Source organism: Rhamphochromis sp. 'chilingali', assembly GCF_963969265.1.
Source record: "Rhamphochromis sp. 'chilingali' genome assembly, chromosome: 9".
NCBI classification, from domain to species: domain Eukaryota; kingdom Metazoa; phylum Chordata; class Actinopteri; order Cichliformes; family Cichlidae; genus Rhamphochromis; species Rhamphochromis sp. 'chilingali'.
The window spans coordinates 37358293-37382261 of record NC_137936.1 but is presented as its reverse complement, the minus strand read 5'-3'; the positions used below and the strand labels follow the sequence as shown (position 1 = coordinate 37382261).

The 23969-nt window shown below is 41.6% G+C and overlaps 1 protein-coding gene across 3 annotated transcripts; it reads left to right on the top strand.

Moving 5' to 3' along the window:
* The first annotated feature begins 2962 nt into the window (after positions 1 to 2962).
* Positions 2963 to 23749, top strand: LOC308402394 (delayed-rectifier potassium channel regulatory subunit KCNS2). 3 transcript variants are annotated; one of them, XM_080891200.1, is made up of 10 exons: positions 2963 to 3103; positions 10964 to 11145; positions 11274 to 11407; positions 12284 to 12448; positions 12528 to 12699; positions 13805 to 13893; positions 14849 to 14978; positions 16259 to 16342; positions 21767 to 21859; positions 22703 to 23749. In XM_080891200.1, exons 2-10 carry the CDS (start codon positions 10975 to 10977, stop codon positions 23150 to 23152), a joined length of 1488 nt encoding a protein of 495 aa, XP_080747326.1. In that variant the 5' UTR covers positions 2963 to 3103; positions 10964 to 10974; the 3' UTR covers positions 23153 to 23749. The 3 variants fall into 3 exon arrangements, with proteins under 3 accessions (XP_080747326.1, XP_080747325.1, XP_080747327.1); XM_080891199.1 differs by having other exon boundaries at positions 13805 to 13888; positions 14817 to 14978; positions 22703 to 23748; XM_080891201.1 differs by lacking the exon at positions 14849 to 14978 and having other exon boundaries at positions 13805 to 13888.
* The last annotated feature ends 220 nt before the right edge of the window (positions 23750 to 23969 follow it).

Here is a 23969-nt window from a genome sequence, read left to right as displayed (position 1 = left end):
CAGGGTTCACTTTGGCTGTAAAGGTTTTAAATCTAGAGGGAAGAGCAGGAAGTGCAGGGTGCCAGAGAAGCACTGACTCTAAACACACGCTATACCTAAAAAAGTGTGGTTTGACCTGATTTATCCAGTGAGCACAGACGTTGATTTTGGTCTGAATCAGGTTTGTCCAACTCCAGGCCTCGAGGGCCGGGTCCTGCAGGTTTTAGATCTCACCCTGGGTCAACGCACCTGATTCAAATGATTAGCTCATTACCAGGCCTCTGGAGAACTTCAAGACATGTTGAGGAGGTGATTTAGCAATTTCAGTCAGCTGTGATGGATCAAGGACACATCTAAAACCTGCAGGACACCGGCCCTCGAGGCCTGGAGTCGGACACCTCTGGTCTAAATGAAGCAAATTAATTGACCTTATGCACATTTTTATGTAGGTGCAGTCAGAAGAGTTTGTGGCTAAAACTTGCCTACAGTATAGATTTGTACATGTACCCTGTCAGGCACACAGCTCTGTCAGCTCTGGCTGCAAATGCAGAAGCCCCACTTGCTAATGAAACATTCTGATTAAGAGGGGCAGCCAATCAGAAGAAAGAAAGCGGGATGAGACAAATGATGAACTGAGTGTAGGGTAGGATTTGTTTTGAACTTTGACTCATGTGAAGTTGCTCAAGTGGAGTCTGTGATTAACAGTGTGGTGATAGAAGCATTACAGCAGGTTAGGTGTTCCAGTTATCAGAGAAGATGACAGAATTTCTTATTGCACCGCACGTAAAATTCTGAAAAATGTTTATGAACAAAATAAAAAAGAGAAGCAAAGACGTCCATCGACCCAGACTGAGCTGTAAAACTTCATCATGCACACTAGATGGAGCCCTCATCACAGACATGCAGGAGCTTTCCAACATGGAATACTTACTGTACAGACTCGCTGTGAGAGATAAGACTTCTGTTTTATTTACTAGCTAAATGTAATTTTTGATTTGAAAATTTCCCTTTGATTGCCTAAATATTGAAATAATGTACTACTCATATACCCTTACAAAGCAAAAATAAAGAACACTCAATGAACAGGTCAATAACGTTCATAATAAAGTGTAATAGTAATAATGATGTGTACTTAAGGTATGGACAGGAAGGTTACCTTTTCACAAATGTTTAAATTATGAAACTGAGTGAAATATCTGTTGTTACAAAACACAATTTTTCCAGTCTGGTATGTTAAAAACCCAGGTCTGCACACACTGCGCTTATTATTTCTCAGGAATGTGTTTTTCCCATGTTTCCTCATAAAAAAAATTTATGTAATAAAAAGGTAAACAGAACATTTAAAAATATATGAGAAAAAATATAAAAGGAAAGAAGTATGACCCATTATCTCAATGAAATGCTCATTTCTGTATTATAACTCCAGCGTGCAGCAGATCAGTGACATAAAAAGATTGTAGATGTGCAAATGATGAGAACACTTTGTGAACTGGACAGTTTTGCTGAATATTTGAATCAATTTGGAATCTTACTGAATGTCATCATGACTCATATTCCAAATTTCTGTGTGTCACAGCTTGTGCAGAATAAACCTTTGTAATGGTTTACGGCACTCGAATAAACAAATGAACAAATACATCTATTTATAAATATATTATGAAATCAATAGAGACTCATGCTCACATGCTGAGATTATGAGGTTGTCAAATGTAGGTAAAGAAACTGATACAAAATGAGCTAAAATTAGTCAAATTCACAAATCAGGATAGCGAGATGATGCAGGAAGGAGGAGAAGAAGCTCAAGATCACATGTGGGGAAAAAAGCTGTGGAAAAGATGTAAGTGGACATATAAGCCTGTTACACTGTGGGCCACACACAGCGCACTTTGGTTCAGACCTAAAACAAATCAGTTTTCTGTCAGTATAAAGAAGCTACACATTTAATCCCTGAGATATCTTAATGTAAGAAAAAAGTCCAACTAGGAAACTTACTCTCAGTTTTTCTGCACAACAAAGAAATGTTGCTACAGCAGATAAGAGACATCTGTCAGCACATCACTTTGGGCTTAAACTGCAAGAAATAAATATGTAAAATTATAGAAAGTAGCTCATCACCCAGAAAGTTTTTATTAAATCAGAGATTTTTTTTATGTTTATTTATTACATAATTACTTTGGTGCTGTATGAATAGCCATTGAGAAGGTCTTTATCAGTGCAACGAGTTGTAAACATTTATTAAATTATAGTTCAAATTCAGGTAAACACTATTTTAAATACAGTTTATGCTTTCCTTCACATTTTCCAGTGGACCGGATTGGAGTCTTTCTTGAGGCAGTTATGGCCCCCAACCCTCATGTTTGACACCACTGATTTAAGCAGAATTGAACACGTGACACAGACACTGTTGGCAATACAGTGAGGAAGTGTTTTAAAGTTTATACCTTAATAAGAAAAAAGGTAAGTCAGCTGTTCACAGCTGCAGTGTGTCCCTGCTGGGATATTAAAGCCTTAATATAGGAAATAAAAGTAAATTAATTTAAAAAAAAAAGAAGAAGAAGAAAAAGAAGAAGTGGCATTTGGGACTTTACACGTTTTTATCACACACACACACACACACACACACACACACACACACACACACACACACACACACACACACACACACACACACAGAGCTTACATCCCAGATGTAAGATATAAGAGATATTACGATGACGGTGTTAGAGCCGGTTTAACGCAGCTGCGCTGATTCTCCGCGGACAGATTAAAACTTTAAAAACAGCCTCGCTGAACTCTGAATAACCGCTGAGCGCCGCAAACGCATCATAAAAAGTCTTTCATACAGGAGACGTGTCTCACTCGGAGATCGGCTCTTGTTACGGAATGTGACGGAAAAAGCCGAAGACCGCCTCCGAGAGAGAAGACGGACCGATGAGCGCTTCAGATGGAGGAAAGCTGCGCGCGCACGGCGGACTGTGACAGCCCTGCAGCAGGAGGCTGAAGTTTCCAGCACGAGGAGGTCGCGCGGGTTTTACAAGGTTTCTTGTTTGTTTTCCAGCGATCACATCTTTTTCAGAGGTGGAGGAGTGAAAAACTTCATCATGGGGTGAAGATGACATCACAGGTAAGTCACATTAAAACACACCAGCATCTTTTTTCGTCGCGTGGTCTTAGTGAAATAGATTTAAAGTGGCAGCTCCAGTTATCCCAGATTACTCTGGGAAGTTTCGCCCTTTTGTTTGCAGCACTGCTTCTCGCTCACGGAGGGAGTTTGCTGTTGAAGATGCTTTTTCCCCACCGCTGTGATTCCAGGCTGCAGGTGCTGAATTATAGATCAACTTTATTTCTGTATGTGCACCAAAGCAGCTCCCCTGAGAGCTCAGCATGTAATTACAGACACACGGAGGCTCCCAGTGTCTCACTCGTATTTAATGTGGGGGGCAAGAAAATATTTAAATACTTCATTAACAAGCTGTGGAGCCCTTAGTGGGCCTATTCTGCTCTTTGTAAATTTCCTGTGGTGTATACTATTTCAGTGGATGTTCATACTAAATATGTAAAAACTTAAATAATATTCATCCCTGTCAACCACAAGCTGTCTGAAACACTGAGGTTTCAGACAGTCTGAGGTTCACTCAGCACTTACATCCCCAAGAACTGTCTCAGGGACAAACCTTCTGTTTGCAAGGGGCAGCCAATCTGAAGAAAGCCATCCTGTACATGACAAATAAGGATTATTTCAAAATCTGAATCATGCAAAGCCACTGTGGTAAAGTCTGAGAATAAACATCTGAAGCTGGAAATGAGCATAATAAGCCCATTTTAATACGACAGATGCAGTGCAGCGGGTAATAAAGAGCTATGTTTGTTTCATTTAGTGAAACTAAATCTAAAAAATGGGTCAGCTCTAGGTCAGTGTTGGTGTCAGAAACAGAGGCTTTGGGGCAATCTATCATTTTAGAGCTGCAGTGGCTGAACAGTGTTTCCAGATAACAAAAACAAACATACTTTAAAGTCATCGTTGGGAGTTTCTTATCCTGAACAAACTCCTTCGAGCTAAAGTCAGTTACTGAGCGTCGGGAGCAGTTTACTCTAACAACAACATAATCCAGGCTCAGTGAAGGCTGTGTGGTATGTCTGTGAAGGTTCTCAGTCATCCAGGTCATCGTAGTCTAAGGAGCTTGGAAAGAAAACTTCTGGACTTCTTTAGGTTGCTTGAAGACGTTTCACCTCTCATCCGAGAAGCTTCTTCAGTTCTAGGGTCAAATGGTGGAGAGTCCCAGATTTAAACCCAGTGGGAGTTTCCCCCCAAAGAGGGACAAAAGGACCCCCTGATGATCCTCTACCTAATCACATGAGCCAAGGTGTGAAAACAGGTGTGGGTCACAATCAGCCAGGGTTTCGGGTGAGCTCAATGTGAAACCTAGTCCAGGATGTGAGTGGGCGTCTGGGAAGGGATCTCCCAGACACTCTCTGATACACCGGCTACATCCCCTATGTATCAGAGAAACTCAGGAGAGTTTTCTCCAAGCATGACATCCCGGTGTACTTCAGACCCAGCAACACACTCAGACCGAAACTGGTTCACCCGAAAGACAAAACTCCAAAACACAAACTTAACAATGTGGTGTTTGCTGTACAGTCCAGCGAGGAATGCTCAGACCTCTACATCGAAGAGACTAAACGGCAACTTCACAAGGGCATGGCACAACACAGAAGAGCCACCTCCACAGGACAAGACTCAGCTGTCCATCTGCATCTTAAGGATAAAGGACACTCTTTCGAGGATGCCAATGTTCACATTTTGGACAGAGAGGACAGATGGTTTGAAAGAGGAGTGAAAGAAGCATCTATGTCCACTGTGAGCGACCATCTTTGAACAGAGGCGGGGTTTACGACACCAACTCTCTGCCATCTATAATCCAGTTTTGAGATCCCTTCCCAGACGCCTTAACGCCCACTCACATCCTGGGCCATCTGACCTCAGGAAATCACATGATAGGGTGGGGCCAGGTTTCACAATGAACACACCTGAAACCCTGGCTGATTGTGACCCACACCCGCTTTCACACCTTGGCTCATGTGATTAGGTAGAGGATCATCAGGGGGTCCTTTGTCCCTCTTTGGGGGGAAACTCCCACGGGGTTTAAATTAGAGATGGACTGATCCGATATTACGTATCGGTATCAGTCCGATACTGACCTAAATTACTGGATCGGATATCGGAGAGAAATAAAAAATGTAATCCGATCCGAAGTATCACAAAATCACCTCACAAAACGCGCTACTTGGCGTAACCCAGCTCGGCGCATCGGAGCAGTATGTGTCACGTGATAGAGCGACTGTTGTCTGCGACACCTGTCGGCGGTCTGTTGGAGCATTTGGAGCCTCGCTACATGCTTCCTAACCGCAGCATTTCATCTTGGCAAAAACTTTCCCAGAGAAGTAAAGCAAGTGTGTAAGTTCATCCCTGAATGTTTGCAGAGTATTTCCACGTTAAGCTTAACAACTGATATATTGAGCCACAGCTGCACTGACCATCGGAGTTCCATACTGAGGTGAAAAGGAAGCGATTTGTCCGGTATTTCAGCTAGAATTAAAAAATAGACACAAAGCTGGAGTTATTCTGTCTTTGCTGCGCAGTTGCATCTGCTCTCATTCACTCCCCCTTCCTCTCCTGTTATTACTTCAAACATGAAACTGATCAATGATCAGCTGATCGGGTTTTCTGCTGCAAGTTCCGTCTTTCTTGTTTGTTTATCGCCCACTTTGCGCTAGAAAGAGGAGACCAGCGGATAAACAACAGCAGAATGTATTTATAAAAGCTGCTGGTCATGATGTCGGTTTGGTTATGTGGTGAGAGGGAAACATGAAGATGAAACCAGGAGATGTCCTTACTGAACCATCAGAGCTGAACAGGTGATGGAGAAACAGGTTTACCTTTTAGTTAAATGAGTTGAAGGGAAGTTATGAACTGTTTCTGAGAGACAACTAACACCAGGATCCTTTTTTACATAGCTGAAGGCTGGTAACTGTGCAGGGGCGGGTCTAGCAAAGTTTTGTCGGGGGCCAGGTAGGGCATTAACAGGGAGAGGGAGGGGCACAAAGACATACTTTTCTTTGTTATGTCATTTAAAAACTTTGAATAAATAATTATCTGAATCTTACAACAAAAGAGGTCATCTGATTAAATGTATAGAAATCCATTATTGTATATAGTAACTAATAAGTCTAACATATACCCTAGTAAGCTATAGTACTTTTTCCTTTGGTACCATCTGTGCAGTCTGCAATTCTGTTGAAGAAAGATGTTGAATCTATTTAATTATTGTAGAAAAATAATTCATTTCTGTGCATTTGTTTTACACTTGCATTAAATTAAAGTTGATTACATCGATTAAGGGCGGGGGGTGGTTCCCTAATATTTTTGCTGGGAGTTTGCAACCCTATTAGTGAGGTAGGTAACTACTCTTTAAAATACCAGAATAGGGAGGATGGTGTAGGTTTAAATTTATTAGATTGATCAGTGTTGCTAAACTATAAAATGTTTTGTGTGTAGTGTATTTTTTGCATACAGGTATAACAGAATAGCTTCGGTCGCTTGTTTTTTAAAACTTAAGTATGAACTTATACAAAATGCAGCGAGATATTTATAAAAAACAGTTTTATTGATTACAAAATACGCTATATCGGCTTCATATCGGTATTGGCAGATATTCAAATTCATGATATCAGAATCGGTATCGGATATTAAAAAGTGGTATCGTGCCATCTCTAGTTTAAATCTGGGACTCTCCACCATTTGACCCTAGAATGAAGAAGCTTCTCGGATGAGAGGTGAAAAGTCCAGTCGCTTTTTTTTCCAAGCTCCTTAGACAAGGCTGTGTGATGAGTTTAAGAGGTTCAGTAAGACACTCCTGAGTTCAGATTATTTTGTAAGTTTTGTTTACATTCAGCTTTTATCACTAGAGGCCGTTTTCAGTGGTTAAATACTCTTGCCTCATCAGTTTAATGCATGGAGGCATTCGGTCGTTGAATCTTTAGAAATGGATTTCTGAACATGCATCAACTTCAGAGAGGGACCGTTAACTCTCGTGGTTTCACAACAATGTATGCATTTACAAGGATGTGCCACAAAGAGAGCATAAACAATTATGAAGGATGAAAAATAACCATAAAACCAACCACATGAAACAAGAAAACACAAGAGAACCACAAAGACCGACCATAAAAAAACAGACAATGACCATGCAGAGACAAAACATTCACATAAATACGATTAACTAAAAATCACCAAAGAAACCAAACACAGCAAAGAGGAGACCAGAGATTACAGTGAAGTATATCCGAAATATATCAGCTGTGCATTACTGTGTGGCTGGATTCTAATGTTTCAGCAGCTGAATGTAATGTTGGCGTTTTCAGACTGAAATCATATTTCATAAATTATTCATGGTCAACTTTTAAATAAACATGTAGCTACACACGAATTCAAAGGGATGTAAAAAAATCTGTTTTTCTGTTAACTCATTCACTGCCATTAACGTCTATAGCCGTCAATGGCAGTGAATGAGTCAATGGGTTTAACTCATTCACTGCCAATGGCTGGCAGTGAATGAGTTAAAAATGTGGTCAAGTGTAAAAGAGCGTTATATAGTAACGTACATGGAATTATTATTATTATTATTATTCTTGTCCAGCGCTCTGGGAGTTCTTACACCCGTCTCTGAGTTTGACCCAAACATGCCGCTGACGGATGAAGACAGATTCCAGCTGCGGTGAAGCGAACAATAGCCAGGACGTGTGACCATAAATCAGTGAGCTGAGCGCAGAGAAACCTGATTAAATACCAGCAGGAAGACAGTGAAAGATTCAGGAGCAGATGAAGTCAGAGCGTCCTGGTTAAAACGCCATTATGTCCACATTAGGTTAACACCTGTCTGCGATTCCTCGGGCGATTTCCTACACTCTGTAATTAGAGACTCTGTAACCTTGTTACATTACATTATAGCTACACTTTACCTGCAGCGAGGCACTTACTGCAGCCTCACAATGGATGGATGGATGGATGGATGGATGTCCTCGGTCCTGCTAGAGTGAGCACCACATGAGAAGCAACTGTTTGGATATTTACACTCTGATGACAAATACAAACTGTCACCTGTGCTGCCTTTGTTTCCCCTGCAGCATCTGCTGCCTGCTCCACTCTGTGTGTAGAGGACGGCCACACAAAGGCTCAGAAATATAAGGAGGGTGTACACTGAGGGAATATCAATCACAATCCAAACTGGAAGCAGCATTTTCTGTCTGAAGTGCATCTGACCTATTAAAAGTGGCTTAAAATATACACAACAGTTTAGTACTGATGTGACCATGTGACACATGTTTAACCAGATTTCCCCACATAAAAGCAGCCTGACACGTCGTCAGCTCAGACTCTGATGACTGCAAAAGTCAAAACACAGAAGATGAAGAGGAAATGTGTCTGCGAGTTAGCCCAGCAGGGATACTATTACAAGGAATAACTGAGCATAATTTTTTAAAAGCAACACAGTATGGCCTTAAAGCCTCACATTATTAGACTGCAGTATATATACTGATGGATTTTTGTGTTCCCTTTAAAGACATCAGTGAAAAAAAAGTACAAATTGGTGCAGAAACACAAGTTATGAAGTGTCAGGTTCAAACGTTTTTTGTGGGGGAATCCTCACCAGACATGCCGTATAATATCCAGCTCTAGTCGTCACATGACGCCAAGTCTCAGCCCTCAGACAGGTCTTTGAAAGAGTGTCACGATAAACTGTTGTGTGGTGTGTTTGGGGGACGGCTGTAAATTGTAGCTCCAAAAACACGCGTTACACTCAGCTCAAACTGGCAGTGATGGAGTGAAAATGAAAACAGAGCTGCAGACACCTTCATCCTCACAACCTTTACTTGTTGCTAAGCGATATTAATACAATTCTTGGCAACTAAACAGGACTGAATTATGTTTTCCTGGCGGTCATGTTACCTTGGTATTGTTAAAAAACATCTTAAATCACAGCAGGAAGATTTGGGAGACGCTGATAGCATCACAGCACTTTCCACAATTTTGGGGGTTTGATGTGAACTTTGTAATTTACTCATCTGTTGTCTGATTTCATTGTGTAGCTTCTTTTTGTTGTGAAAGTATGCGCGCTGTGTGGGTGTTTGCACCGGGAGTACAGTAAATGAGCACGTGTGGGAGTTCTGGCTGCATCGATATATGTTTTTTTTGTTTTTTAAAACTTGATGGAGAAAGTTGCAAGAAACCATGAGGTCAGAAGAACCGTTTTAAATCTTCTGCTTCTTGCACAGAAACACTTTGAAAATGTGCAAACTGTGGTTACGCTTAGATTAAGTCTGGCTCTCAACCAGTGCTTGTTGTGTTTTGTGGTCAACATGAAAATGTCTCTATGTACTTACATATTAGTTTCTGCCCCCCTGGTCTTAAAAGTGCATTTAGAGCAGCAGGTGGAGTTAGAGGAGCTAGAATTTTAAAAAGAAGCTCAAACGTTTGGAGCAGAAAATAAAGCTGAGACTCTTCTTTGTTACACGCTCTTCATGGGGGGTTTAATGAGTGCTGACTCAGCTTGAGATAAAGAAGACAAAGATTAAGGGCGAGAGATGAGTCATGATTCAGTCAGATGCACATTAACTGTCAAACGATCACAGCTTCCATTAAAATGTTGTGTCTGTCATCAAAGGGGTCGTATTCAGCTAATTTCCAGCCCCAAGAATAGCTCTGAGTGATCGCACTTCAAAATAATCCTTGTTTATGTCATGGTGAAACTTCCAGTTCATCCTCTGTCTAAAACCAGACGATTTAGCTCCTCCCAGCTTGTTTCTGATTGGTCGCTCATCCCAAACTGAAGGTTTTAGGGAATATATTATTTTCTATCCCCATCCATAATGTCCAGGATGGACATGGGTGGAGATGTCCACTCTTTATGACATCACAAAGACCCAAGAGCAGAAAAAACTATGTGAATCTGAGTGTTTAGCACAGTCTGAAGCCTGGAACATGTGACTCATAGAAGGAAGGAGGAGAAGGATAAACTGTACAGGTTTCCTCTACCTGTACATGACGTATAGATGCAAGAATAAGAATAAAACTTGATCGTCTGAGTGAGTGATAGTAGAACAGAGGGGCATTATTTATCATTGTTAGTGATACTGAATCGCAGTACTTACTCCTCACTAGAAGGCTGCGGTTGCCGAATATAAAGCAGCTCTCATGTAACTGAATCTGGACCGTAAAGATCGCGTGTACTCAGAAAACCATGCGTCGATAAATTCCCTTTGAAAAAAAACATTGAGAAATGCCTCTGAGCTTCGGCCCAGCAGAACCACGGCAGAAAACGCCGATTTAAGTTAGGAAACGTCACTTTGAATTGGCTTTTCCACCTCTGATGTCTTTTCCTTTTAAGATGATTACATTTTAATGCTTCTTTTCTCTCGCTGTCTCACTCATGTGTCTTACTGACAGATTCACATGTGAGACAAGAATCAAGAGGGGGGGTTATGAGAAGTCTTCACAGAAACTGCTGCAGATCTGTGTTTGTGTCCTGTGGAGATTTAATTCAAAGCTGAATTGATTTTTATGTCTGAGCACAGCTTGGCTGTTTGGGTTTTATCCATATACGTTCACAGTTTTTGAAATTAACCAGCAATTTTATCACAAATGACTTACACAAAGGGAAACTGTTGCAGCAGAGACATGCGGGGATGCGGTGAAAGGAAATGAATGGTGACAGATGGTTGAGTATACTGGCATGATGTGGTAAATATGTTGACAAGGGTATGTTTACAGGACTCAGGCTAACACACTGATAGATCAGACTCACAGTTCCTTTTTTATCTACATCGTGTCTTTTAATAATGTAACCACAAAATTAAATGTCTCTAAAAAGTGTCAGAGCGGTGTTTTTCAGTTTGTGTTCATTTCATTGTCTTTGTGTCTCAGCTGATCTAACCATGGGGAAGGAGAGTCTGCCCAGCTGGGCTCACCAGGACTCTGACGAGGGTCTCGTCCACGTGAACGTCGGAGGTCTGAAGAGGAGCCTCTGTTCCAGCACGCTGAAGAAATTCCCAGACACCAGACTGGGAAAGCTGCTGGCATGTGACTCAGAGGAGGCCATACTGCAGGTGTTTGGGTGTGAGCGGGATACGACTGACACGAGACCTGATGGATTTTTGCTTGACTTGTTGAAAGCCCACCTGCTTCTCTTCTTCTTCACTCTTCCTCTGTCGTATTCCCACCTTTCCTGCTATAGGTGTGTGATGACTATGATGTGCAGGAGAAGGAGTTTTACTTTGATAGGAATCCCGGCCTGTTCCCTTACGTCATCCACTTCTACCAAACTGGCAAACTTCACATCATGGAGGAGCTGTGCGTCTTCTCCTTCAGGTCTGTCTGAGCAACATTCATTTTGACATCCTCATCCTTCTGCATCCCAGAGAACCTTTACACCTGTCATACCAATCCAGCTGGAACTGATTGTGGACGTTTGTGACTCAAACAAAGGTTTTAGTCTGTTCAGTTTTTCTTGGTTTATCTGACCTGTAATCAGACACAGCAGCTGCTAACAGACTTCACTGTTCATTGTTGCTTTGCATGAAAAACTTTAAAGCCTAAAAACATAAACAGTAAAATGAATTCATCAACTCTACACAATCGTGTAAAATTTAAGCAGCTGATCCTTTGAAAAAGTCACAAACCCAAACTACTGAGACTAAGTTGTAACATCTCACCTCTTATTCATGATCTCACACACTGAAGCACTGCTGTTGTGCACAAATGTGACATCATCTACAGTCACTGAGGGTGCAGCGCTGGTGGTGGAGGCTTTGATTGGTCCCGTGTCCTGGACATGAACGCAAAGACTGAGCTCCACGGTTGGATTGTTTTTGTTTTACTTTTCTTTAACCTTTGTTAAACTGAGGTTTGCTCAAAAAGCCTGTTTGGTTACCTTCAGGAACACATCCTGGTTTTCACACCAAAGCAAATCTGCAAATCCTGTAGTGGATCTTCAGGTGTGTCAGTGTTATATTTGTGCTGGAAAGAACAAGCAGAGATTTAACGTGAATTAGGCCTTTGGCCTGCTTGCATATGTCCTTTGTTTATGCAGCATAATTATAGGAGTCATGGATCCATTTAGTGCACTAATAACATTGGAAGCAGATGAAGAAAAAAACAGATGGAAATCATTTTATTTTGATGTAGTTTGTACTTTTCTTTTAATACTGCATAGATAACCTTGATTTGGCTTCTATTCCCCGACAGCCAGGAGATCGAGTACTGGGGCATCAATGAGTTCTTCCTGGACAGTTGCTGTAGTTACCGTTACCACGACCGCAAACTGGAGAGCAGCCGACATCGTAGCTGGGACGATGAGAGCGACGCCAGCAGTGTAGACACATCTGTGGACGAGATATCCGACTTAAACAAGTAAAAGACACACAGCTGCACTTTCTTTCTCCTTTTTTTAAATAAATTATTAACTCACTGCCTTTTTCCACCTTCGCAGAGACATGCAGCACTTCCAGGAAGTGCGTTATGGGAACATCAGGAAGTGTTTGTGGTTGACGCTGGAGAACCCGGGATACTCCATCCCCAGCAAGCTCTTCAGTCTGCTCTCCATCGGAGTGGTGCTCACATCCATCTCCACCATGTGTATCAACAGCATGCCAGAGTATCAGGTGGGTACGGCGAGCTGGAAACGTGGAGACCAAACAACACGGTTCAGTCAGCTTTCAGCAGGAAGCATCTGTTGGCTTCATCGGGCTGATTTAGGCTCACATGAAGACAATTCGAGTATTTAACCCTTTTCATCCACAGTTTCATTAAAACAGTTTATTTGCTCTCAGAGTCAAACTCAGTGAAATCAAATAGACAAACTAATTTTGTGTGACTTACACTCGTCTAATATTACCAAAGATGTCTTTCACAAAGAGCCTTAAATCCGCTCTGAGAAAGACAGAAAAACATGCTTGAAGCAACCTTATGAACTGAAAACAAAGTAAAATACTGATAATTGTTTGCATCCAAACAGAGTGATGCTAAAAACCAAAGTGCCCGGGTCCAGGTCACAGGGACAGCGATGTCCTGGCCAGCTCTCCCAGCTTTTTAAGGAAGTAAACTGAGATATAATCTCTCCAGTGTGTCCTTTAACTGCTCAGACAGTCTGCAGAGGAAGTTCATTTCCTTCGTTTGTGACCTCACTCTTTCAGTAAGTGGCCAAAGGTGATGGTGGGAAACTAAATGAACCAGTAAATCAACAGCTTGGACACGCAGCTCTCTGTGCTTTAGATTTTTCCTGATTAAGTCCCAAAACACACGAACAACTATTTACATAAAGATAATTAAAGAAGAATAAAGTACCAATAAAATGATTTAATCAGTCAGATAGATTGACCCTGTTTTACTTGTGTTTTATTTAAACTCTTGATGCCTTATTGAGTCTATTTTTTTAACACGTTTTTATCCTTAGTCCACCTTATATCATCACTTTTACTGTTTGTATTTGCATTTATTACAACAGATCATTTCTGTTTAGCCACCATGTGTCTGTTTGTCTTTTCTTTGGCTCTAAGATCAGCGTTCATGCTGAACTGAGCATTCTACCTTTGATGTCTGTTAAAGAAAATCCTGTCGTTGAAAAGATACATGAATAAAAATTTGTGTTTGTAATTATTTCAAAATAAAAATATCTAATGGGCTCTCAAATTTTAATACATTTGAAATCACTAAATGTTTAATTGAAAACACTTTTAAAAACTGTCCTCTGTCCTTTTTGTCTCCCAGACTTTTGATTCTGATGGAAAGTTGATTGAAGAGCCGACCATGCAGGCGCTGGAGGTGTTCTGCTCCTGCTGGTTCACCTTCGAGGTGAGGTGATTAAAACTAAGCCTGCTGTGAACTGTTTTACTGTGCACTAAAAACTCACTGGGTCTAATATTTGAGGTTGTGTATAAGGGCATTTCCCATGCATGTCAATGAGAAGAAAAAAAGTAATAAACTTAACTGTGTATCAGTTAAGCAAACAATAAAGATAATATGCTTTAAAATGATTATAAATATGTATCTCACGCTGGAGATTTATCAAAGGGAAGATGAAACACAGCACAGAGTTTAATGTCTTTGCAGGGATGAAGGAAAAGGCACTTTAAATACTCCTGAAAGATAGCAACGTGCTACACGGTGAAGGCAGGAAACACAGAACAGAGAGGATCACTCCGAAAATATACGGAGCAGGAAGTGAAAAAAAAACAGAGAAACAGGTCGCGAAGGAAGACACGGGGACAACTTCACAAAGACTAACAGAGTAAATACAGCAGAGAGAGAAAGGTACACAAGGAGGGAATTAAACTTATGGAAGCCAAGTGAGGAAATACCCTTCAAAATAAAACAGGAAGAACGTCAGTTTGAGGTTTGAGCCCACGTTCCTTTACTGTGTATCTTTCCCCGCTCTCTCTCCCCTCTTTACTGCTGTCCCGTCAAATAAATCTTTAAAATAAAGAAGGAAGTAAAATGAAAAGAAGACAAAGAACATCACACAAAGACGCGGGGAACTCACGAGACAAAGAAAAAAACCCTCAAAGAATGCAAAGTCAGACCATGATGAGCTGTTACATACTTCATTCAATTGGTTTGACTTGCATCAGTTTAATTTTATTACTTTGTTTAGACCAAACACAAATTCCAGGCACAGTTAAAATACCTAAACTTAAATATTAGGCCCAAATATGTCAGTGCTGATAGAGACGCTGAACACAGAGGACAGTGACAAACGCTGAGTGTTTGTGATCTCTTTGAGGTCGTCACGCGGCTGCTGCTCGCACCAAACAGGAAGAAGTTCTTCCATCACCCTCTGAACATTATTGACATGGTGTCTGTGGTTCCCATCTACGTCACTCTGCTCTTTGACATGACTCTGGGATCCGAGTCCGAGCTGGGCAACCTGGGACGACTCATACAGGTCTGTGCTGTGGATGTGGATCGGATGCTGCTCTGGTAAAAATGTAACGAAGGATTCGTCACATTTGTCATAATCGCTCAGTAAAGGCTGTGATAGTTTGTATTTATGGTGACAGTGTCTGATATGCAGTATTAATCTCATCAGTCCCATCAAAGAGCACACTGTTAATATTACATGCACCATCTGTGGAGGTTCTGCTAGCCTCAAACTGTAACGCTGAGACAGTATTAATAACTGCAGACCATGTAGAGTGAGATCACACAAGCAACAACAACCAGTTCTTGGACCACGCTCATTTTATATTACACACGATGAAGAGAAATCATAAAGGAAGTCAATGTAAGAGTGTATGCTTACTCACAGGTCTTAATGTCACACTTAAGATTCTCCTGTAGCAGGAGGAAACTAAGGCTTATGGATTGTTGCTCCATTAGTCTGATATATTTCCAGGTCCTGAATGACAGTCTAGCATTTCATGGATCTGTGCGGCTAATTAGTGCACAACTATGATACATGTGTAACTGGAGCTATTTCTCAATCAATATTTCTAAAATGACAAACAGATTCAAATGCCACAACACAAAACCTGCTCTTTATAACAACGACGTTCAGTTCATTTTAAATTGAAAACATCGGGGTCAGGGATTTTTTTTTTAGGGTTTCGTTTCACATTTGAGTAACTTTTTATGATTCCCAGTTCAAAACAGTTATATTTAATGAGGCGCCTCGGTTCACCCACTGTTCAACCCTTTATCACACCAGTATCATACTGGGCCTGGGCTTATTTTATCATTGTGGCTGTAAAATTATAAAATAATTCTCATCTTTCAGGAACCATTTTTTCTGTAGCCCAGTGTGGTTGAGGAGTTACAGTAATGTGAAGCTGATTTTTCCATGAATGCTTTGTGCTTATCTCCCTAAAGCTCGTCTTCTCTTCTTTCTGTTACTTTCTGTCATTTAAAGAGCACTAAAAATAAAATGGGCCTGCTGCTGAGCTAATGCTAGGGTCTTTAACACCAACATGTCGTTGATGCAACTTCCTTCCGATTGGCTGTTCCTCGCAAACAAAAGCTTAGAGCACATGGTGGGTGTGGCTTCTGTGCTCATTAGAAAAAACCCCATCTGAAGCTCGCGGCGATTACGCGTCCATACACGGACCCCATTATTTGAAGCTTCGTGACTCCACCGTTGGATCAGTGTAGTGAATGTCTGCAGCTGCTGCCGTGCAGCCAGAGTTCGACTCTTTTTAAAGACTCATAGTCCACTCTGTGTCCTCTCAGGTGTTCAGGTTAATGAGGATCTTCAGAGTGTTAAAGTTGGCGCGACACTCGACAGGCCTGCGATCACTGGGAGCAACACTGCGGGTGAGTGGGGACTCTGTCTGCTCACACAGACACACAAAGTTTTGTAATGTGTGTATCCCATACACACAGCGACATTAACCAGCCGTACAAACAACGTGACTGATTTTTTTATTTTGTAGTTTTGTGACATTTTGTTCTGTTGACCTTTCTGTAGACGCCTCAGATACAGGTTGATGGATTGTGAGCAGATCTCAGCTGATGTGATGCACACTGTTTTGGAGATGACGCACAAAAAAAGACAACGGAAGGAAACTAAAGTTTGCATGTGGGCTGCAGTTTTTAACACAAGATCTCACTGATGTTCACTTGTTGAGTTTAGGGGAATTGTGTCAGTGTGTTTGAGATGGAAGAAAAACAACATTAGGAAACGCATGACTTAGCAATTCCAATTAGCTAGCATTGCTGTGGATGGTTTATAATTCAAATCATGCTTTCAAGGTATAAGTTGGATTAGTGAGGTCATCTGTAAAAGCCTTGAAGCTAGCACAATCTATGATGGCAACATTTACACTTTAAGTCATGTTTACACATTAATCTGCTCAGAATCTCTTTATGCAACCTTTAACATCTGATGGAAACTTGGTTTAATATTCTAAATCAGTCCAAGCAACCTTTTTGTGTATATTGTGTATGTTTAGTATCATGTGTAATGTATCAATGACACCAGCGGGGAAAATGGACGCACCATCCCAATTCCTAAAAAGTTGGGATGCGGCGTAAAATGTTTTTGTAAACCTCATAGACCCAAAGTTTATTCACCGAGAAGCTCAGAGAGACCGTTTCTAAGAAGTAAAATATTCCAGAATAATGTTCCTGAATTTAAAATTGTGAAGGCTGTGAATATCTCCTCATCTATGATGCATAATATCATCAAAATAATCAGAGAATTGGGAGAAATCAGTGTGTGCAGGGTCGGTTCTGCCTATGAACACAACTCACCGTGCCATCTGCGCGGGACGGCAGGTTAAAGCTCTATCGTGCAAACAAGAAGCCGTATGGTAACGTGATCCAGAAACGCCGCCGTCTCTCGTAGCTGATTAAAATTGGACTGAGGCAACGTGAAAAACTGTTCTGAGGTCAGACGAACTGAAATGTGAAATTCTATTTGGAAATCATGGATGCTACGGCCTCTGGACTAAAGAGCAGAGGGAACATCTGGCTTGTTATCAGCACTCAGTTCAGAAACCTGCATCTCTGATGGTATTACATATGCTTCCATCCAGACGACAACTTTTCCAGGGAAGGCCTTCCTATTCCCGCAGCACAGCTCCTTGGATAGAGTCCAAGTGCTGAAGTGGCAGCCTGCAGTCCGGACCGTACACCAACTGAAAATCGCTTCTCGCCTGCTGCACATGCCGTCCATCTGAGGATTAGTGATTAGTTTTAAGACCCGCTCGAGCCAAACCTCTCAGACTGTGATCAGTCAGCATACCTGTTAAGCCACTGACCTGCAACAGACGTCCCGGGATTTCCAAGCTGGTCTGTGTGCACTGAGAAAGGAACTGAGGAAACTTACCTGCCTGTCCACACGCCACCGCTCCTCCCGTCCCTCCCAGGATGTCAGGATAGTCTAACCACTCCTCTGCTCTGGCTCTGACCGAGTCTTCTCTCCTTTGTTGACAAAACAGCCGCCTGAATCACCGTCCTGTGATTCATCAGCCTCAGGTCCTGCTGCCTTTTAAACCTTGTGTAAATACACTTGTTAAACAGCTCTGTCGGTTGCTGGGTTGTGAATGCAGAGTCCAGAACTTCAGAGTCTCCTTTGACTTATGACAGCTGGTCTCCTGAGTTCCCAGATGTTTATGGACTCATAATGCATGCATGTGGGAATGCACGGCCTGTCCCAGCATCCTGAGATGGACTACTGTCATCAAATTCAAAATGAGCATTTATTTTTCTTAAAATTAGATATTTTGTCAATTCTATTGTGAACATAATCTGATATTATGGAGATCCATGTGTTCTGTTTTATTTGACATTTTTTGGAGGTGGAGTTGTTGATGAAGGATCAGGGACCATGCTGCTCCTCCTGGTTTTCATTACATCTGCACATTGTGTTTCCGTCTCGTCTCCTATACCATGAGCTTGTTCCTTCCAGCAGAGGATTATTAAAGCCTTTATTAAAGTGCAGCACCACTTTAATAAAGTTCCTGATCCGTGACCGGCATTTGAAATGAAGCACTGAGAGCTTATTTGGTCTCTTTCCTGCATATCAAGTAATGAAAAAGCCTTTAACTCAAAACATTAGTTTAATGTTTAGTTTGATCTTGAAAATGGAAAACAAAACATTTCAGAAGTAAAGCATAATCTAATGAAAAAGCAGTTCTCTGAAAAAAGACCAGCTTCATTGTGAATTGACTTTTACTGCTGCTTATTTGTGGAAATGCTCCATTTCTCAGATAACTCATTTTTTTACTCCACTGACTGTTTTTTGCATACAAAGTTTTTTTTCTCTTAGATTTGTTTTTCATAGTGCAAAGGATCCACATTTCTTTATTTTTTACACTTCTTTTTCAGCACCATCCTTCTTCATTTTAATATAGCTGACATTTGTTTCCTTTAAAGCAGGGGTGGGGGCCATTTCATTTTTTACAAAGTACCGTGTTACTAAGCCTCATGAGGTTTCATGGCTATTAATGCACTCACCACAAAACTTGCACACGTTATTCTCTGTCTGTCTGTGGTCGTGTGAGAGCTGCTTGTTAAGGACTCAAACTCTGGGGAAGAGCATTAACGTTGAGCTCTCAGCTCATCATGTTTAGCATGTTTCGAACTGTAATGGCGCCGGCGCCGCGCCACAAACTGGGCACAGCTTGCCTTTCACTTAAACAAAGAAAAAAAATCAGGTGTCCATCTTTCCTGGAACACGCAGCGTTCTGAATCCACCTTCGTTTTCATGACAGCTGCCAGGATTCATCCTTTGTTGTCAATCATGTAATAACGTACATCACGTGCTGTATTCAATTCAATTCAATTTTATTTATATAGCGCCAAATCACAACAAAAGTTGCCTGAAGGCGCTTCATAGGTACAGAGAAAACCCCATCAATCATATGACCCCCTATGAGCAGCACTATGGCGACAGTGGGAAGGAAAAACTCCCTTTTAACAGGAAGAAACCTCCGGCAGAACCAGGCTCAGGGAGGGGCGGGGCCATCTGCTGTGATTGGTTGGGGTGAGAGAAGGAAGACAGGATAAAGACATGCTGTGGAAGAGAGACAGAGGTTAATAACATATATGATTCAATGCAGAGAGGTCTGTTAATACATAGTGAGTGAGAAAGGTGACTGGAAAGGAAAAACTCAATGCATCATGGGAATCCCCAGCAGCCTACGTCTATTGCAGCATAACTAAGGGAGGATTCAGGGTCACCTGGTCCAGCCCTAACTATATGCTTTAGCAAAAAGGAAACTTTGAAGCCTAATCTTGAAAGTAGAGATAGTGTCTGTCTCCTGAATCCAAACTGGAAGCTGGTTCCACAGAAGAGGGGCCTGAAAACTGAAGGCTCTGCCTCCCATTCTACTTTTAAATACTCTAGGAACAACAAGTAGGCCTGCAGAGCGAGAGCGAAGTGCTCTAATAGGGTGATATGGTACTACAAGGTCATTGGCTCCCCGTGTGTTTCAGGATCGATTGTAAAGTTCTTTTATTGGTTTTTAAATGTCTTAATGGTCTCGGGCCGTCTTATCTCTCAGATCTGCTTTTACCATATGAACCCTCGCGGACCCTGAGGTCCTCTGGTACTGGCCTTTTGATTGTCCCTAAAGTCAGGACACATGCTCACGGAGAGGCAGCTTTTCAGTGGTATGGTCCTCGTCTGTGGAACAGCCTGCCGGAGGAGCTCAGGGCCGCAGAGAACGTACATGTTTTTAAGAACAGGCTCAAGACCCACCTTTTTAATTTAGCTTTTACTTAGCGTTTATTTATTTTATGCTTATTTATTCTATCCTGTTATTCTATTTACATCATTAATTTAGGTTTTGCCTAATATTTATTCATTTTATTCTTATTTTTTTTTAAACTTCTTACTCTATTTATATTTATATTGTATCTTATTTATTTTATCTTTTTATTCTGTATATACTCTTATTAGGTCATATCTCCAGTGTTTCCTCAGAGGGCGCTCTCTGCACCGGGGCTTTGATTGACTGTGGCTGCTGGGTCTCTGGGGGTCCTCTCAGCCTGGCTGGGGGGCTCCTTTGCCTCCCTCCTGCTGTGTGCCCAGCCTGGAGGCTGCGGTCTGTGACCGGCTCCCGGTGCAGACGGCTCCCTGTGATAGTGTTTCCTCACTGGGCTCATGTGTGCCCAGCCCAATTTTACTCTTTAAGTGTGTGTGTGTGTGTGTGTGTGTGTGTGTGTGTGTGTGTGTGTGTGTGTGTGTGTGTGTGTGTGGGGGTGGGGGGGGGGGTGTATGTATTCACGATCGTTTATGTTAATGAGAGTGTGGGGAGTGAGTTGGAGGGCGGGGTGGGGTGGGCTGCTTTTAACCACGTAAAGCACTTTGTGCTACATCTTTGTATGAAAAGTGCTTTATAAATAAAGATTGATTGATTGATTGATTAAGATGGGGCCTGATTATTTAAGACCTTGTATGTGAGGAGCAGGATTTTGACTTGGATGTAGATAGCCGTCTGTTTTATCTCAGAAAACTAATGACTGTCAGTGGGGTTTTTTTCCATATTTTTTTATTCATGCTATAAGTTACATATATAAAATATATACATGTTATTGCTTTGCGGTCCGATTGAAACGGTCTCGCATGCGGCCCGGAGGCCGGACGTTCCCCACCCCTACTTTAAACTGTGTTAAATTCTGCTGTGTTGTCAGATTGTGTTGCTCATTGCTTTCAATAAGAAGTTCATGTGATTGTTGGCAGGATTATAAAAAGTTATGGGCAGAGTTCCCTAAAAACGTTACAGGAGACGGGACACATCGCGTCAAAATGTCATAAATACATATCAAACTGTAATAATCTGTTGACATTCTTGAGATTTTCTTATTTCAAAGTGATTTCACATCTAGATGTCCTGAAACCAGGAACTGAACTCATCCATTATATGGAGGACTTTCAGCTTGGTGGAGGAGTGCGGCAGTCGAATACAAACATTTGTAGTTTTCGAAATTAGTATTTCCACATGTTCTCTTCTAGTCTTCTTATAAAACCTTCTTTTATGAGTTTTTATGAGGAAGTGCAAAACTTTAGAAGTAGAGTCACATTTACAGAGACAAACTTTTTGTCAGGCGAGCTGCAGACACAAAGTTCACATCAAGAAAAAACACAGATGAGTGTTTTCTCCCGCTGGGCGGGAGTGGCGGTGGGCGTTTGGCTGTGACGCTGTCACAAATTGAACCTCAGTTATTGGATCGTGACAGATGAGGCTTTGTGCACAAACACATCTCAACCCCTCCATGTTTTACCTGCAGCACAGCTACCGTGAGGTGGGCATCCTGCTGCTCTACCTGGCCGTGGGAGTGTCCGTCTTCTCGGGTATCGCCTACACTGCTGAGTATGAAGAGGTAAAGTTTGACTGACGTGGGGTCGCGTTCCTCACTGGTGGAAATCATTTCACTTTTAGTTTGTGTTCAAATAAATTCTTTGAATTTGCCTTTTAAAAGTTTAACATCTTAGTTTCAGTGATTTCAGTGAGAGTCTGTTTGGCGTACGGTTTTACAGCCATCATCAGTTTACAGTTTGAATTTTTCCAAAACTTTCTGAGCAGTTTGAATTCCTCTCAGTATAAATGTCGGAATGCTAACACGGCGATGAACGTAGCAAACATTACATTGTGAAATGTTCGGCGGATGCTACGGTATGAAGACGGAAAACATGGCTACACACTTCAACCAACTACTCAGTTACTTTGTAACAAAGTCTTTGTGTTAATACTCACTCGTGTTCCTCCGGCCAATGAAATCCTTGAGCTGATTTTCATGACATTTGGCTAATTAAAAGGTTTTGGCTCACAGAGTGTTTCACTTTAATTAGTGTCGTTAGACGCTGATAAATCCTTCACAGCGTAATCAAGCTGTTAGCTTTGCTTTGGTCTGTAACAAATAAAAATATCAGTGAGTGAACAGTCGAAGTGGCAGTTATCCTGTTTTTCAGGGATATCTGTGATGTTGGAAGACACACCTGTTGGTGTAATTACTAATGATTCAATTCAAAGAGCACATTAGTCCGTGTGGTCAGAGGTTTGTCTTTATCTCTTCCTCTTGAAAATTAGAGCTTCAACTTTGTTCTGATAGATTTTATATACCAAAGTATTTTATTATTTAATTGTGTTCTTTACATAATAATATTAATACATCTGAAAATCATTACCTTGGATGTCTAAAGCATCCCTCTGTGTCTGATTCCAGGATGTGGGCCTGGACACCATCCCGGCCTGCTGGTGGTGGGGGACAGTGAGCATGACCACAGTGGGTTATGGAGACGTAGTGCCGGTCACTGTGGTCGGGAAGTTGGCGGCAAGCGGCTGCATCCTGGGTGGCACCCTGGTGGTGGCGCTGCCCATCACCATCATCTTCAACAAGTTCTCCCACTTCTACCGTCGCCAGAAAGCTCTGGAGGCGTCGGTGAGGAACAACAACAGCAAGAAGATGAGGATGAGCTGCGAGAATGTGCCAGAGGAGGATGAAGAGGACGAGGGGTCAGACGGGGACAGCTGCTGCCTGGACGATGATGATATTGATGATATTGAAGAGGACGATATAGATTATGAGGATGAAGGAGGTGTAATAAACTATAGTTATGTGGAGCATCCATCTTACACGTCGATAACGAGGAAGAAGGAGCCGCATCAGCTGTGATGAAGAGCTGATGAAGAGCTGATGAAGAGCTGATCAAGGCAGGAGATCAAAGCTGTTCAGATTCACTTCCTGCCTCATGCATGACGTGTTCATATGGAAACGATGACTGCATTCATATTTAATCTGGCTTTTATTTAAAACAAGGCAACACAAGAGTGATCTGTACGCTTCAAGTTTGACCTTTGAACTCATCGAGCATAAACAGGAGGACTAAAGTCCAGGAGGGCTGGGATTTGATCAGATTTTGGGAAATTTAAAGAAATCAGGAGTTGGAGGGATCGTGTTGTAAATTGGTTTTAATTATTAGCTTTGGGTTTCCATGACAAACCTACATGATGGACGGTAGTTTGCTATTATTCGTGCATGTGGGCAGCTTTCAGGGTGGAAATTTGTTCTTTCTGATAATGAAGTTTTTATGTAGCTGTTAAAGATAAAACACCCAAAACAATAAAATTACATAAGGCGAGATTAAACACAAAGGTCTGCTCAAGAACCGAATCAATTGAGCCTTAACTGAGCTGGACTGAAGAGAAATAGCATGCACGTGTATGAAATGAAACGAATAAAAAGATTATGAAAGTCTGAATTGTTATTTTGTTCTTGAAGTAAAATGTATAAAGGTAACATTTGATAAAAAAAAAAAGTTGGTCAACTTTGTCATTTGAAGCCTCAGTGGAAGCATTTTTGTAGTTTTCTGCAGGTAGAATAAGAAAAGTTAAGCTGTGTTTAGGTTAGCATAAAGACTGGAAAGAGGTAAACGCTAGAGTGACCAACCGTCCTTTTCTTTGAGATGGATGAAAATGTCCGGGTTTTCCTA

What these genes read in the sequence shown, in the direction of transcription:
- LOC308402394 (XM_080891199.1), top strand. Translation starts at nt 10,975, where the DNA reads ATGGGGAAGGAGAGTCTGCCCAGCTGGGCTCACCAGGACTCTGACGAG. An exon ending in CCTGCTGGTTCACCTTCGAG is followed by an intron (nt 13,889 to 14,816) that starts GTGAGGTGATTA and finishes GATCTCTTTGAG; the next exon opens with GTCGTCACGCGGCTGCTGCT. An exon ending in ACCTGGGACGACTCATACAG is followed by an intron (nt 14,979 to 16,258) that starts GTCTGTGCTGTG and finishes GTGTCCTCTCAG; the next exon opens with GTGTTCAGGTTAATGAGGAT.